Genomic DNA, 13,486 nt, shown 5'->3' on the forward strand with positions numbered 1-13,486 from the left:
TTATCACAAGGGGAAAGGGTTCCGACTATTTTGGATATTTACTTTGTTCGAAGGTCCACGTTCGTTGCTGAATACAATAAATTGATTAATTAATAAATAACTAATCGTCTCACTACAGTCGATTAATCAAACAGGTTTAATTTTACAATGTTTCCAATAGACATGATTGCTACAAGTAAAAAAAAAAGACAAACTAAAATTTGTACAAAGATTTTTATTTTATGTATAAAAATGATCAAATTACAAAGCTAAGCGTTACCACAAACTTATTAAAATTGTCTCAGATCGCACGAGAACGCTTCAGGATGTTATATATGCCGCTAAATACGTGAATCCCTGTACCAGAAAATACTATCTGTAAGAAACTCGACAATCGTGTGGTAAATACAATTACAATAAAATACAAAAATACCACCCCAGTGTGCAGACGACAGCAAGGGAGACAACCAGTTTTCATAGATTTCCAGAGTTGCGTCCCCTGATTCATAAGGACAACAGGAAGTAAAGAAAATGACAACTTCCAGGATGAATTGCGAAGAAACCACCTTCTTCGTTTGAAGATGTCTAGGTTTGTCTCGTACATCACCGGGAATGAGGTTGAGCGGGGAAAAGAGGTACACTTTGTCGTTAGAACTGTAATAATACATGTACAAGTAGGAGAAATCTTTATATAAGATGGAGAATATCATCGCTGACCCGCCCTCTTTTTACAGTATGGGTTGCATAGGCCTAAGTAGGTTTTATCTTGAGACCGGAAAAGACGTGGTATCAGTATTAAATATCTGTATTTCTTATCTCTCGGTGTGGGATATGTAGCAACACACATCATACTATAGTTTTTAATGTCAGATAAAATACAGAACTACAAATATATTTTTTTTACTAAAAGTAGTATGTAGATATATATATCTGAACTAAAAAGCCAGAACTAATTCTGTTAAGTTTCTTAGTGGAAGCAGAGACGTATTATACGTCTCTGGTGGCAGCAATATATTTATTTTGTTTTAGATTATAAATTTGGGCATTTCTTCTATTTGTAAAGGAACGTGCCAAAACCATTTAAGATTTGGGGCCCTATAATATAAAATGATGCAGCTAAAAATATGTGCTTCACATTATATCATATTATTATAAAGCTTAGTCACCGTGCATAGACATAAATAGATGTGAAAAGTGGTATGTACATATCTATATATGTATCTATGTAATAATTCATCAGCTTTTAGTTAAGCCTCAAATGACAGGAAATTATGATTTCACTCTTATTTTTGTTGATAATTTTGAGGTACAGAATCATAATACACAAGCCGTTAATGGAAAGTTACATGAATTACACACATTCGTTTTTTAATAAATAATAATATATGTTATCAGAATATATCTTACTCCTAAAAACAGATATGAACAAACTCAGGCCACACCCAAGGGATGAATACCGTTTGTTATTCAAGATTGTCGCATGATCATTTAAAATACTTTAAGACGTGCACAGTTGGAAAGTCCAAAACAGCGTAAAATATATATAAAGAAGATAAAAACATTCACAGTGTTGAAGATATAGTATTTCTTATAAAATAGGTGATATACTGTTCAGCACCTTGTCAATGCACTGCATATATTTATTGAAAATCGTATTGCCAAAGAAAAGAAAAGTCTGATAGAATTGTGATTCTGTATGGCAGTGAGTCATGTCTTATGTAGATTATAGATTTTTGTCGCAGCAGCTAGTAAGTGTGATTTCAAATTTCTTCCCCTCCTTATTCTCCCTACTTAGGCTTACTCACTTAGATTTTCATCTACTTTACTGAGAGACTTAAGTTTCGCTCGGCTCAGTATTTGGCTTCAGCAATAACTTGAAGCTGCTATTGATGTTGTACAGGAGTGAGTAAACGTTGAGGGATCAATCAAAAGATGTTTGTGAATTTAAAGCAGAGCTGGTCTCAATGTCTAACAGTCAGGGGTTTCATTTGTAGCCAGTAGTGGTACAAATATACATACCCTCCTATTACAGATATTTCGACAGCTACTTTCATGAAAAAATGCAAGAATGGTAATGAGGTATTATGAAATGTACTGAAATTAACTGTCTACTTTTCGTGTTGGATACATGCATGCATCTTGAAATCTTATAATGAATTGTTACAATAGTTGTTTATAACCAAAAATCAAGCAAGTAATTAAAATATTTTGTATTTATAAAAAAAAAAAAATTGAATGTATTTAGTCAGAAAAATTAAACACTATGTTTTGTTAAAAATAAAACTGATTTTGATATCAAAGCAGAAAGTACTGGTTTTATTTCATTTTTTCCCCAGAAAAATCAAAATTAAGAGATAATAAGTCTGAGGAACTAATAAAAAACTGATTTGGCCTGAGATAAATATAATATGTACATTTGTGTATAGATTACAAGAGAACATTTCCTGTTACACTCAGAACGTCACATGTATAGGAACAGTTCTGTGTTAGATAACACACTTTATTGGACATGCAGTGTATAAGGAAAGTGCAAATGTAATTGAAATATTTTGTGTCCACTTGATATATATATAATTCAATAGAATAGTATTATTGTAAACAAAGCTATTACCAGGTATGAATATTAAACATATGCAAATTTGATTTTATGAATATTAATTATATGCAAATATGATTTCTTGAATATTAACCAATGCAATTCTGTACTTTGGTATTCTTTTGCTAGCAAAAACACTGAAAATTATATTTTCCAGATGAGCAAATGATGTATTTTTTTTCTATATTTTTTTCTATTGATAATTGGTTATGTTAATGGATCTGAAATAGGGAGGGATAGACTATGTAAAATTATCAAAGAAATGTTTCATTCTTCAAAAGTATTTCTATTGATCAAATTAAACCAATTTAAACATTATAATCAATGAGATATGTTGATCTTTTTAGTTTACTGGAACTTATACCTAAGATATCAACAAATTATCGATTAATCTGTGCTCAAATTCTAATAAAATGGATTTTTAAAAAATGTGCACATTTTTTATCCATTTTGTAAGCTCTGTTTTAGTGCACTCCTACATTTGCACACCCTTAAGAATGGCAGGCCTGATGATTTTGTACTAAAGCTTCTGATAAATGTGTCTACACATTTTCACATACTTGTGCAGTTAAACAAGCTTAAATTTCTATTGATAGAGTTAATACAAATCGTGCTTATAATGTTAACATTGTTGTCTCAAATGAACACGAAGGTTATAACAAATTTTGTCTATAATGAACTAATGTGTTTAGTTTTCAGCTTGAGTTCCAGTATACATTGTAAAAGTTACTGTAAAGGGATGGAAAAGTTGTGAAATTAAGTTTTAAAGCATAAATATTTCAGTACCATATTTTACAGGCGATAAGACCATTCACAGATTTAAGTCCCCCACTCAACCTGACAACCACCCCCACCTGCAGCCCCCACCACGACCCCTCTGAAGTTCAAGAAAACCTACCCATCGGACTATAGCCCCCCCCCTCCTCCCAAACCAGATCCAGATACCTTAACTACTAAACCCTTCACCAGACATCCCAACAGTAAACACTACTCCCCTACCAGACCCACCTATCCCTTCCCGCAAATCCATGAGACCCCCTCCATCACGCGATCCAAAATGACCCCACCAGACCTTCCCAACATACACCCTGTACCAGATCCTATAAAGCCCATTCAGACACCCTAGAGCGACCCTTATAATTTCCAGCCCCCAGCTCTGACCCCTATCACCAGACTCTGTCCTGGTCCTTCCCCATACTCCAATTTAGGCGAGATTCAGATATAAATACATGGTGTGCTCCCGTTATAATTCCAGACTAGCTCCAGTGATCGTGTTTCGATCTTTCGGAGGACTAGCTATAGCCTCCCTGATCCGGGCTTATCTCAGGTAAAATATGGTCGATATATATATGTATGTAACACGGCTTATTTACAATTAATCATGTGCCTGTGTTTCCACTTTCACTTCCTGCTTTCCGATGTGCTTTGCTCCCGACACACACTTGCCATGACAACCCCATACAGACCTTCAAGTCTTATTTAATTGACGAGGAGGAAGAAGAGAACGACGTAAGTTGTCACCGACACATTTTTCTAGGAAGGTTACCATTATTAGCAAAGTACATGGATATATATTTTGATACTTCAAAAAGTAACACAGTATATTGTTTGTGATATGCTGTCATAATTTTTAAATAATGTTTTGCACTTGTGAACAATAAAATCCTGTTAGTGTCATTTATGGTTTGCGGGTGAATTTCTCATGACAGAAAATGTTAGTACACAGTAAATACAAAGTAAAATGAAAATTATAACTTAGCGAGTTTCATAATGGATTTTATAATGGAAGGGCAAATATTTGCTGGATTTTTTTCCCCCCGCGATATACAGTACATTTTGCCACCGTTTATCCAGCAAACTGTTTGCATTATAAAAAGGTTTAGTGAGCTATATCTATACACTGATATAAAGAGATATTTTTGCGGAAATAAGGAAATGTGGTCCTTTCAGTGGTAAGTGAGGTGGCAGATAAAATGAAGGGCGTTATATTGAAGATTGAGTGTATCAAAATATTCTCTCTAATGATTACTAATTATATAATGAATCATGGAAGTGTTTGACTGACTACAATCACTAGTCCTCCAACACTGGGTCACGGGTTATAAGGCCGCAGTGGCCAAGTGGTTAAGGTGTCTGACTGTCTACAGTCACGTATAGTCCTCCACCACTGGGTCACAGGTTATAAGGCCGCAGTGGCCAAGTGGTTAAGGCATCTGACAGTCTACAATCACTTGCCCTCCACCACTGGGTCACAGGTTATAAGGCCGCAGTGGCCGAGTGGTTAAGGCGTCTGACAGTCTACAATCACTAGCCCTCCACCACTGGGTCACAGGTTATAAGGCCGCAGTGGCCGAGTGGTTAAGGCGTCTGACAATCTACAATCACTTGCCCTCCACCACTGGGTCACAGGTTTTGAGACCGCAGTGGCCAAGTGGTTAAGGCGGCTGACAGTCTACAATCACACGTATAGCCCTCCACCACTGGGTCACGGGTTATGAAGCAGCAGTGGTCGATAGGTTAAGGCGTCTGACAGTCTTCAATCACTAGCCTTCCACCACTTGGTCTGGCGTTTGATGCTCGGTGGCCAAGTAGTTAAGGTGTCTGACCATCTATGATCACTAGCCCTCCACCACTTGGTCTGGCGTTAGATGCTCGGTGGCCAAGTAGTTAAGGTGTCTGACCGTCTACGATCACTAGCCATCTCCACTGGGTCGCAGGTTCGAGGTTGTGGTGACCGAGAAGTTAAGGTTTCAGACAGTCTACAATCACTAGCCGTCCACCACTAGGTCACTGGTTTGAGGCTACCATGGCCAAGTGGTTAAGGCTTCTGACCATCTTCAATCACTAGCCCTCTCCACTGGGTCGCAGGTTTGAGGCCTATGTATAGGCCAGTCACAGGTACAGCGCAGAGCAGGAACTGTCCGAAGGTCGGTGGTTATTTCTTTGAATACTCCTAGTTTTCCTCCAACTTCACCACCAAAACCTGGCATGTCCTCAAATGACTCTAGCTAGCTAGCTGTAAATAGGACATATAGCACAAATAAATAATAATGAATCCTGGAATAACATGCATCCTTTTGTGGTTTTGGTTCCTGTTTTCAGATGATCATTTTGTGGTGTTAATTTTTAAAAGTAAATAATGTAAGAAACAAGTTATATATATATAGCTTTATATTAAGCAGATTGGATGAACAAATACAGATTTTTGTAAATATTCAATAATATCAATATTTGTGATATATTATTGATGCATTTAATTGACCACAACTTTGCTTTACTGGGTAATATCTCAATACTTGAAAATGTACATTTAGGTTCCTTGTCTTTTATGGACATGTTAGTTTACAGAGAAAATGTCAGCATTCACAATTTTCTGAATAAAGGAAACCTGAAATGACCATCCTTTCAAAAAAAAAAAAATACTGGATCAAAGATGCAAATTTCCAAATTAATTAGCATTATGTGGAAAACTGGTGTTTCTATATTGCAAGTTTTCTGCTTTAGGTCCAGATTAATGTGATGTTTGGACATAAATGTAGGTAAAACTCTGGAAGAAGGATGGATTTTGAAATGAAGGGCTCCAATTCTTCTAAAGGGAGAGACCAGAGCATGTTTTGGGCAAAATTTGCAGGAGACATCATTTTACATTAATAAAAAAAAACAATTTTCTTCAGGAGAGATCAGGCACCCCCTTAGCCCACCATTGGTCGATATCTCCCACTGATGTCTTATCATTTATCCTGTTTCCCTGTCTTTGCTAGTGACATCAGAGTAGTGTAGCATACACCCTTAACGCTGTAGTAATATAATAAAGTATGCTTGTCTGTGTTCGCTAGAAATTGATTCTCACACTCGGTGTAATTAATAAACCTGTCATGTCAATATGTCACATGCGTATGTGGAAAAACTGTGTATAACGTCTGCTAGCGCTTACAGCGGTCATTGTCCAGACCAGTATCAATCTATCTAATGTTATGATGATGTTGGTGTATGTGTATTTGAACATTGTATGTATATATAGAATGGAAACTCAGTTATCTGGAGTTTGTCGTCCTAAAAACATTTCTGAAATAACATTTGATATGAGTACCGGGTATCTGAAATATTAAATTAAATTAGGTTTCACTGTACTTGATTTAGCTGCATATTAAATCTGTGTGACAAATTCATTAAATTATAAGCAAAAACATAGTTTCTTGCCTCTGAAAAAGCTGTGAAAGATTGAAAAGTGTGGGAAAAGGTTGAAAAAAAAGTGTTATTACCTCAGACTGTTACTCAATTTATATTGGTTGTTTTTCGACAGGATGAACTTGACAAGCGAGCCTCAGCATTTTTCCAGACAGATCTTGCTCCACACATGTTACCAGGTATACCCTTCAAACGCTCATGTGATTCTAAACAAATAAAAAAGATTTTACTGAATCATGATATTCTTTTGTCTCATGATTTCTTTTCTATAAAGAATTAGATTTAATAACCTTTTGTTTGGTTGACAGGTGAACGCCTGGTTACGGAGGCAGACAGCGTCCTGAGTTTCACACCCTTTACAGAGAAGAAAAAGGGCATATCAGGAAAGCTGTTTGTTACAAACTTCAAGGTTTCCTTCATCACTGCAGACCGATCCTCGTACGAAGGGGTAGGTGAAAAAAATCAGTAATGTTAAATTTTGCTGATGCTGAAATAATGACTCATCCATGATATTTTGAACTTTAAACATCCAAATTAACTGCATGGCTTAATGGAAACCTTTTTGCCAGAGATATTAAGTTTAGGGAGGATTCACTGTAGTTTAAAAGATTTCTATTTATAGGAAATTATCAATATCATTCTTTAATGGAATATGTCATATGATGTAATTGACACATTCAAGATAAGAAGTCTTTACTGCAGCTTATCTTAATATCATCAGTAATGAACATTTTCTTACTCTTTAGCCATCAGCCAAGAGACAGAGAAACAAACTGATCAGAGACACAGACGTTCCTCTCACCAACATCGATGCCATATATCAGGGTAGGTTTATGAATAATCTGCTATCTACAGTTTGCCAGTTCTTTTATATAGAAAAAATTAGGAATTGGAAGAAAATCCATGTAAATACACTCTAGAAAAAAGTATTATTCAAAATATTTTTAACATAAACAGAATTGCTAATCTATCTTAGTTTTTCATGCAAATGCTGAAGTTCTAATTTGAGTCAGTGTTAAAATTTGATGAGTAGTTAATGATATTCATCTGGTATAATATATTACAGTACAAGATGGTCAAGTCAAATTAGGGAGATTTGGTATTAAAGGGTATTTTTGTCTTTCTGGTTACTGTGAAGAGTTACCTCTTTTCCATTAAAGAACAATGAGGTTATGTTTCAAATTATATTATAGTGGCAATATATATCAACTATTCAAGTCATTTAAGTGGCAATAAATTATCTAGACATGACTGAAGTTTGGTTTAGGTCCCACTACACTTTTTCGATATAAATAAAACCAATGTAATAAAAAATCTTTCCTAATCTGATTTAAATGACGTCGGCACTATGGTGTTGAGTTCAGACAAATATCATTGTGGTCAGTTTAGACAGGTTTTGATGCAATCAATATTCACTTCTTATGAGGTCAGTCTTGATGTTTTAGTTGCGTCTGGGAGGAGGAGAAAGCTGACAGCAGGAATGACGGTTTCCAACATCACAAAATATCTCGAGCTCCACTGCAAGGTTTATGAGAAACAGAATCTTATACTCTTGTAACAACTGCACAATCTTAGCAATGAAGACGGTGATATTTGTGAAAATTTGCTTTCTTAAATGCTAAAACAATAAAAAGCTTGGGTACAACATGTAATATACATCAGAGTCCTACATTAATTGAATACTGCCTGTGTGCAAATTTCAAATTAAGATATTGCACTCATAACACAGTGAATTGTCAGCTGTTATTGATCACATCATTATAAAAATATCAGGTCTTTGTTTAAAACACATATAATGTATATGTGATAATTTTGTTTTCATTTGACTTCAGGACTTCAGAGTACACACATTCGGATTCAAATTTTCACCCAAAGACCAGAACAAAAAGGTAAACTATATCAAATGATATAATTAATAAAGCTACCACCATGATTTATTGAAATTGAAATTAATAACATTTTCAATTTAATAGACATCCTTATATTAAAGTTAAAAATAAACTTTATTTATTTTACAACATTTGCGAAACAAGTTCGATCAACTTATATTAGTCACTCTTGTTGGCCTGGAATGTAAGGCGACCTGGAATGTAAGGCGACCTGGAATGTAAGGCGAACTGGAATGTAAGGTGGCCTGGAATGTAAGGTGGCCTGGAATGTAAGGTGGCCTGGAATGTAAGGTGGCCTGGAATGTAAGGTGGCCTAGAATGTAAGGCGACCTAGAATGTAAGGCGGCCTGGAATGTAAGGCGGCCTAGAATGTAAGGCGACCTAGAATGTAAGGCGGCCTGGAATGTAAGGCGGCCTAGAATGTAAGGCGACCTAGAATGTAAGGCGGCCTGGAATGTAAGGCGGCCTAGAATGTAAGGCGACCTAGAATGTAAGGCGGCCTGGAATGTAAGGCGGCCTAGAATGTAAGGCGACCTAGAATGTAAGGCGGCCTGGAATGTAAGGCGGCCTAGAATGTAAGGCGACCTAGAATGTAAGGCGGCCTGGAATGTAAGGCGGCCTAGAATGTAAGGCGACCTAGAATGTAAGGCGGCCTGGAATGTAAGGCGGCCTAGAATGTAAGGCGACCTGGAATGTAAGGCGGCCTAGAATGTAAGGCGGCCTAGAATGTAAGGCGGCCTCGAATGTAAGGCGGCCTAAAATGTAAGGTGACCTGGAATGTAAGGTGACCCGGAATGTAAGGCAGCCTAGAATTTAAGGCGGCCTGGAATGTAAGGCGGCCTGGAATGGCCTGGAATGTAAGGCGGCCTGGAATGTAAGGCAGCCTAGAATGTAAGGCGGCCTTGAATGTAAGGTGGCCTAATGTAAGGCGGCCTAGAATGTAAGGCGGCCTAATGTAAGGCAGCCTGGAATGTAAGGCGGCCTAGAATGTAAGGCGGCCTAATGTTAGGCAGCCTGGAATGTAAGGCAGCCTAGAATGTAAGGCAGCCTAGAATGTAAGGCGACCTAGAATGTAAGGCGGCCTGGAATGTAAGGCGGCCTAGAATGTAAGGCGACCTAGAATGTAAGGCGGCCTGGAATGTAAGGCGGCCTAGAATGTAAGGTGTGGTGGGTCTTAATGTGGGAGGAAACTGGAGTACAGGGGGAAAAACCATGTAGTCGGGCAGGTTACCCTGCAATATCTTTTCATTTTCGATCAGGAAATTGTACCCTGGCCATCTTGGTGAAAGGCGAGTGTTTTTTCCACTTTGCCACCAAACCACCTGAAAAGTTAATCTATTAAAGTTATCATAAAAATAATACCAATAGGTAAGTTCCTTTCGAAACAAAACTGACCACTGTCAGGTTGAATCGTAAGCTGAATGTACTGTTGGTTTCATTCTTAAACTTGTCACACCAATGGTCAAGCTGGCTGGTGTAACATCAAAGGTTTTCCTCTATTTTAGTAAAATTCGGACAATATTTTAGAAATTCTCTTCCTTGTTGACATTTCAAATAATGAACAGGGTGCTTTTATTTGATTGGTGTTACTAAAACTGAAATACTATAAAATCCACCCCCACCTGTCTATAAATACCACCTGTCTTTAAGACCACCTGTCTATAATGACCTGTGTATTAAGACCACCTGCATATAATGACCTGTGTATAAAGACCACATGTCTATAATTACCTCCTGTGTATTAATACCACCTGTCTATAATGACCTCCTTTGTATTAAGACCACCTGTCTATAATGACCTGTGTATTAATACCACCTGTCTATAATGACCTCCTGTGCATTGAGCCACCTTCTATAATGACATATGTATTAAGACCACCTGTCTTTAATGACTTCCTGTCTTGAAGACCACCTGTCTATAATGACCTGTCTTTAAGACCACCTGTCTATAATGACCTCCTGTGTATTAAGGCTGATTTTGTTTGCTCCCTTTGGCAGTCTTTATTCTTTATTTACAGATTTTAATATGTACTCATGGATTTTATTTTACAGCTTATGAATGCAGTCGTTCACCATGCCTATCCTTCAAAATCCAACCTTCTGTTTGCTTTTGACTATGGCAAGAGTTTACCAAAGGAAGGTATGAATTGGCTCAAACAAGATAAAAATGCTGAAGAAAAGGGCAAAATAAACCTGCTCTTTGTGAAGAATTACATGTAATTAGATAACTTAAAACAAGAAAGGAGGAAAAAGATATGAACTTGATTGAAAATGTGTCACCAAAATTTAAGTTTGGGGTCAAGAGCACTGCACTGCATTTGAACTCTGGGTTGGGGGTCATCTTGTATCAAGAGCTGTCAATAATTAGAGTTAAATATCCAAGCTCCATCTATACAGCTGTCAACATTTGTGTCTCTTGTAAAGGAGGTGGAACAATCGGTTTTGAATAGAACTGTTAGAAGATATTTAGGTTAAAGTGCATGTTTATGAACTGTACGTAGATATTTAAGTTAAAGTGTATGTTTATGAACTGTAAGTAGATATTTAGGTTAAAGTGCATGTTTATGAACTGTAATAAGATATTTAGGTTAAAGTGCATGTTTATGAACTGTAATAAGATATTTAGGTTAAAGTCCATGTTTATGAACTGTAAGTAGATATTTATGTTAAAGTGCATGTTTATGAACTGTAATAAGATATTTAGGTTAAAGTGCATGTTTTTGAACTGTAAGTAGATATTTAGGTTAAAGTGCATGTTTATGAACTGTTAGTAGATATTTAGGTTAAAGTGCATGTTTATGAATTGTTAACAAAGATATCACTTATTTTTTTTTATTTTTTTCTACATTACGGGTAGCATGCAACTTTTGTTAATTTTACAGATTATATGTGTGAGACACCACTTTACGAAGACATTTCTGACTGGGATATGGAATTGAACATGTGTAAATGTACCAAGTGGAGGGTGACAGAGGTCAACAAGGGCTTTGACATGTCTATAAGGTCAGTGTTTACACAGGAAAATCGGAAAAAAAAGGTCAAACTTGAAAATAAACAGAAAATGGGGGTTTTGGTGAAAATGGTCCATAGTTTTTTGTATGGAAGGATTAAATTTCTGTCTTGGCTTTTCAGTAGAACCATTAGCTTTATTTAGGTACAAATAGACAATGAAATCCTGATACACTGTATATCGTATACCTTCGCCCATTACTGGTAAAACTTATGGTTGTTCAGCATTCTATACATGTACATATAGTAAATTTGGTATAATATCTGCTGTCGGGATATATTTTCCCTCGTGGTGAAGGGAAAAAAAAGAAGTTAAACTGACAGATACTTGCCTGGTATACAGTAGTAGTGTCTTTGATAGAGTGATAAGTGATTGTGATTCTTTGATAAATAAACCGCTATTGTATAATTAAACATATATCCCATGCTATGTTTATTTGAGGAGAAAACTTAATCCGATGTAGAATATGAAATAAAAGATATTTACGAAATACAGATAGGGTGGAGATCAGATCAGTGTACCGAAATATAAATTGTTTAAAACATTTATTTTCCTCGATTGTGTATACATGTGTTACCCATGACCAAGTTCTGAGCATCAAGTTCAGTGTAAGAGGGTGTCTAATCTGATGTTCTAATGAAACATAATGCTGATATGCTATTTCTTATGAAAACTAAAAATATTGACCTGTTTATTCAGACATACTGTCTAATCTGTCTCACAGTTGTCAGATTAGACAAGTTAATATGACCGTATGTTGTGGCCTATATAGTATCGGATTATACAGGTTAATCTGACTATGTTGTGTCCCACAGGTTGTCGGATTAGACAGGTTAATATGGATGTATGTTGTGTCCCACAGGATCTCGGATTAGACAGGTTAATCTGACCAATATATTGTGTCCCACAGGGTGTCATATTAGACAGGTTAACAATATGCTGTGTCCCACAGGGTGTCAAATTAGACAGGTTAATCTGACTGTATGTTATGTTATACATGTCAGATAAGACAAGTGTCGGTGTACTATAAATTTGTATGTTTTTTTCTGTGTCAGTTTGCCAAAGCTATTTGTGGTTCCCAGTGCGTTGTTTAACACTGACCTGATGAAGGCGTCCGGTCACTACGTGGACGGCCGTATTCCAGTGAGTACTTAATGGATGTTTGTGATGAAATACAATGCAGTAAACTCCTAGGATCAACGTTTACTTGTAGCTGGTTTTTTAGCTCACCTGTATCAAAGGACCATGGTGAGCTTATGCTATACCGCAGCGTCCGTCGTCCGTCCGTCCATCAACTTTTCCTTTAAAACGCTACTAGTCATGAACGACTGAGCAGATTTTGACCAAATTCGCTCAGAAGCATCCTTGTGGGAAGGGGAACAAATTTTGTATAAATGATGGGTGTAGCCCCCCTTGGGGCTGAGGGGCGGGGCCCAATATGGGAAATATAGCAAATTCTTTAAAATCCTTCTTCTTCTGTAGGAATAAAAGGATTTGTTCCATATTTGGTCTGAAGCATCCTTGGGTGATGGGGGAACCAATTTTGTATAAACCGTGGGTCTAGCCTCCCAGGGGCCTGAGGGGTGGGGCCAAATAGGGGAAACATAGCAAATTCTTTAAAATCCTTCTTATTCTGTAGGAATGAAAGGATTTGGTCCATATTCATATTTAGTCTGAAGCATTCTTGGGTGATGGGGGAACCAATTTTGTATAAACCGTGGGTCTAGCCTCCCAGGGGCCTGAGGGGAGGGGCCAAATAGGGGAAACATAGCAAATTCTTTAAAATCATTCTTATTCTGTAGGAATAAAAGGATTTGTTCCATA

At 36.8% G+C, this 13,486-nt stretch overlaps 1 protein-coding gene across 1 annotated transcript; it reads left to right on the forward strand.

The window, feature by feature from the left end:
* Window positions 1-495: 495 nt before the first annotated feature.
* LOC110443629 (myotubularin-related protein 10-B-like) lies at window positions 496-12,817 on the forward strand. Its single transcript, XM_021487965.1, has 10 exons — window positions 496-614; window positions 4,040-4,084; window positions 6,879-6,942; window positions 7,072-7,211; window positions 7,510-7,588; window positions 8,209-8,288; window positions 8,596-8,652; window positions 10,705-10,792; window positions 11,535-11,655; window positions 12,718-12,817. The coding sequence occupies exons 1-10, from the start codon at window positions 561-563 to the stop codon at window positions 12,815-12,817; spliced, it is 828 nt and encodes a 275-aa protein (XP_021343640.1). The 5' UTR covers window positions 496-560.
* The last annotated feature ends 669 nt before the right edge of the window (window positions 12,818-13,486 follow it).

Source organism: Mizuhopecten yessoensis, unplaced genomic scaffold, assembly GCF_002113885.1.
Source record: "Mizuhopecten yessoensis strain PY_sf001 unplaced genomic scaffold, ASM211388v2 scaffold716355, whole genome shotgun sequence".
Lineage (NCBI taxonomy): Eukaryota > Metazoa > Mollusca > Bivalvia > Pectinida > Pectinidae > Mizuhopecten > Mizuhopecten yessoensis.